Source organism: Trypanosoma grayi (genome assembly GCF_000691245.1).
Source record: "Trypanosoma grayi strain ANR4 Tgr_2082_V1, whole genome shotgun sequence".
In the NCBI taxonomy this organism is placed as follows: domain Eukaryota; phylum Euglenozoa; class Kinetoplastea; order Trypanosomatida; family Trypanosomatidae; genus Trypanosoma; species Trypanosoma grayi.
Window position 1 is genome coordinate 1 of NW_008827700.1, and position 1,372 is coordinate 1,372.

Consider the following 1,372-nt stretch of genomic DNA (forward strand, 5'->3'; position numbering starts at 1 on the left):
GTTGCTTTACCATTTGCTGGGCTTCCTTAAGCGCACCAGCTTATTTTCATTCGGTGCTACGATAGCTAAAAAAGCATCACAATTTGCCTTCCTCTTCCTGCTACACCTGCGGCCCCGTTTAAGCCATCGCCTCGCGCTAACTGCACCCGTCTTCCTTCAGCACCACCAGCGTGAAGAATAAATCGAGAAGAGAGCCAGTTGTGATGCCAATTGTGGCATACAAAGCGCCAATGTTCATGGCCAAGTTGCGTTTCTCTCTCCACACGCCTGCGATGTAGCGGCACGCCGCACGAGCCTCATCTGATTCCCCGTTCACTGTGTCATCCGTCGTCTGGGCCTCCCTCTCCACGTCTTCCTTCTCCACGTCGCCGTCAGACCTCCGGCGTGAGGCAACGAACTCTACAATCTCTCGCTCCTCGTCCTCCTGCATCACACGCGTCTCCTCTAGAATGTTGTAGAACACATTAACGTAAGAGGCACCGCCCATCAGGCCCACAAAGATCATCCACGCAAACAGTCCGAATGCAAACTTCAGCTCGCGATCCTCATCGTCCGGGTCCGACATGTACTTGACCTTCGCCTGCACGAACCAAGCGATCGCGTTGAGAGTCTGCACGATCGTCATGATCCACACATGGCGGATGCGAAGGCACAAAAGGCTGCTGCGGGAGATCAGCACACCGAATTGGTAGCACAGCTGCGTGATGACGAACGAATTCTTCAGCCAGAAGTTCTGGCTCTCCTCGACTTCACCGCAAGGGAAGCTGAATGGTGCCATGAACTGCACAGCGTACTCCGCGACATACACCAAGGCGAGGTTGATGTTGTTCCACAGCGTGAACTTGTGCATCTCCTTCAGCACGGGCCACACATCACGTTTCCATTTCGCCCATCCACCAATCTGAGCATCAGTCTCCGCCGGCTCACTTTCCGACGCCTCCACGTAGCCATCGCCCATGGCAGCCTGCCTCCTCACACGATTCAGCTCCTTCAGACACTCCGGCATCTGTTCGGGCTCGGGTGGAACGATGTTTGTCCACGGTGTGCCGATCCAGTTCACCATCGCCTTGCAGACGTAGCCGGTAACAATCTCACCCACAGGGCCGTCATCACCCTCATCACCCTCATCCAACTCCGCCACACCGGCAGAATCTACCGGCACGTAGAAAGGCATCTTCAGGCCGAAGAAGTACAGCAGACAGTACACAACGATCAAGGGGAGGCTAATCAGGAAGATCTGCGAGTTGGTCAGGCCGGCCGTGGTCAGACCAAGGTAGATCAGCGAAGCGGCAACACCAGACAGACCCGTTCCTGAAGACCACGCGCCAATCTGCTTCGACGGCATACGTTCCATGTAGCCGAGAAAAACAGC

The 1,372-nt window shown here is 55.5% G+C and overlaps 1 protein-coding gene across 1 annotated transcript; it reads right to left on the bottom strand.

Moving 5' to 3' along the window:
• Nucleotides 1-136: 136 nt before the first annotated feature.
• Nucleotides 137-1,345, bottom strand: DQ04_20821000 (putative calcium channel protein; the record flags this gene model as incomplete). The annotated part of the gene is made up of 1 exon (XM_009317964.1): nt 137-1,345. One exon carries the CDS (start codon nt 1,343-1,345, stop codon nt 137-139), a length of 1,209 nt encoding a protein of 402 aa, XP_009316239.1.
• Between the last annotated feature and the right edge of the window lie 27 nt (nt 1,346-1,372).